General features: G+C 43.3%; 1 protein-coding gene across 1 annotated transcript in view; it reads left to right on the top strand.

Annotated features, from left to right (window-relative positions):
- Nucleotides 1–1975, top strand: part of USP18 (ubiquitin specific peptidase 18) — a 9980-nt gene that overhangs the window by 3933 nt on the left and 4072 nt on the right. Inside the window, exons 4-5 of the mRNA XM_009585343.1 lie at nucleotides 701–780; nucleotides 1594–1740. Coding sequence (XP_009583638.1) covers nucleotides 701–780; nucleotides 1594–1740 — 227 coding nt within the window. The remainder of the gene's footprint in view (nucleotides 1–700; nucleotides 781–1593; nucleotides 1741–1975) is intronic.

Below are 1975 nucleotides of genomic sequence, written 5' to 3'. Positions count from 1 at the left end.
CCCCCCAAGTTCAATCCTGAAGCAATTCTCTGCTGAGCCATTCTAAGCAAGCTGTGCATTGAGCTGTATCCCACCATCTTAGGTTTCTTAATATGCCAGTTTATCCAGAGTGAAAAGCCAAAGCATAATGTTACTACATCATCCTTGGCTTCCTGTGCTGAAACTGTGTGCTTTTTCCCTGGGAGAGGTCAAGGGGTTTATACCATTCTGCGGATGAGACATATGGATAGGCCTCCCTATCATTTTTATCTCAGCACTCAGGAGAGTTACAGCCTTAGCGAGGGGATGGGGGAGACAAGTCTGTGAAGTAACAAAGGTGAAAAATAGAACAGAATCTTCCCTGTATTGTTTCTAAGAAGGACTCAAGTAAATGCAAGCCTCAACTCAATGAGACATCTGAGCCCTATCCTCCAGTAGGTATTGAGTATACTCTTGGCCCTGCGTCTGGTGACAAAAACATGACTTTTGCACTGGGGCAGTGGGGCACTCAAGCCCTTCCATCTTTTCCCACTGCCTGCTCAGGTCACATGGAGACATAGCAGCTCATCTCCAGTCTAAACTCTGCCCCTGGCAGCGAGTGGCAAGGGAACAAGAGACGGGATCTAATGGGGGACAATAAATCTCCCTTCGCCTTCTGTGGAAAATCTGTGCTTGGTGCTGTTCCTAATACTGATTGATGTTGTGTTTTCTATTTGTCCAGTGTTTGTGCAGTATGATGCTGCCCAGCTCTTTCTGACTCTCTGGAACTTGATAAAGAGGCAGATGAAAAATCCAGAGCTGGTAAGGACAGTCACTGAAATGAACACCAGGTCCTGTAGCCCTTGTCATGTGTGGTTTCCTGTGTTACTTGAAGAAAAATCCTGTTCATTGACAATTGTCCTAAATGAAATTCTTAAGATCATCCCCTATTTGAATCTTTCCTTTCATCTTTCAAATGGGAGAGGGAATCTTGATTTCATAGGCTTCAACATTTTGAAATGCAATTAACTTTCAGGGCATGCCAGGGTCTCCGTTCTAATGGAAGAGTTGATTAGTAACAAAAAGATTGATCTTCTTGCAACACTGAATTTAGTTACCTTGCATTTCTTTTTTCACCCAATTTCTTTAAGCATTTATTGGCATGTCTTGACACAGCTCCTCTGTTCTTTGAAGTCAGCCATGTGCATTTCGTTATAATTAGTCACTGTTAGTATGTTACGTATATGACAGTTCCTCCCAGGGGAGCTATGCAAGGTAAGAGAAAAGTGACTCTTCGTCACCCACTGTCGTAGTTTTATTAATACAGAAGCCAGGCTGCTGTTGCAGTTCCAAACCAAACAGTAAAATTCTGCATCAAAGCAGACATTTAACTGTCTGATCTCATTATAGGCTGTGTCTTTCCCCTCTGCTGGGGGATGAGGGGAAGGAGTTGTTCTGCTTTAAATGATGGGAAGTGCCCTGTCCACATAAGTCAATGTCAGATCTGGGTTCAAGCCTTAAAGCAATAAATGTTGTGTGAAGTAACGTGTTCACATGGACTTTCCCACCCACAGAGGGAAATACCTTAACTGTGTTCTTCATAAACCTTGTTTTGGCCTTTTTTTACCCCTTCAGGTTGAAGAGCTGAGTTATTTGTACACTATCTGTGTACAGGAGCACCTGGCCTGTCAGAAATGCTCTTTTGAAACAAAGAAGAACAGCAGCATGTTAACACTTCCACTCCCAGTGTTGGATTCCAGTTCTCACGTGCTGAAGACTCTGGTAAGTTCAGTGGCAGCACTGTTTCCTTAGGAAGAAGATTCCTTTCTGTTCACTGTGGGAGCCGCCTTCTTGCAGCACTGGTGTCTCCTGGGATCCATCTAGAATCTCTGCAAAAATCTCTGCAGGGTGTCTGGGGCTTTGAGGTGATCTTTTCTCATTCACATTTCTTCTTTATTTTGAGGGGTTCTAAATTTCTCAAAAAATTTTATTTGGGGGATGGAAAATAAACTCCTTG

This window comes from Fulmarus glacialis, unplaced genomic scaffold (assembly GCF_000690835.1).
Source record: "Fulmarus glacialis isolate BGI_N327 unplaced genomic scaffold, ASM69083v1 scaffold49809, whole genome shotgun sequence".
Taxonomy (NCBI): domain Eukaryota; kingdom Metazoa; phylum Chordata; class Aves; order Procellariiformes; family Procellariidae; genus Fulmarus; species Fulmarus glacialis.
The sequence above is the reverse complement of the archived record's forward strand: the minus strand, read 5'-3'. Positions and strand labels throughout refer to the sequence as shown.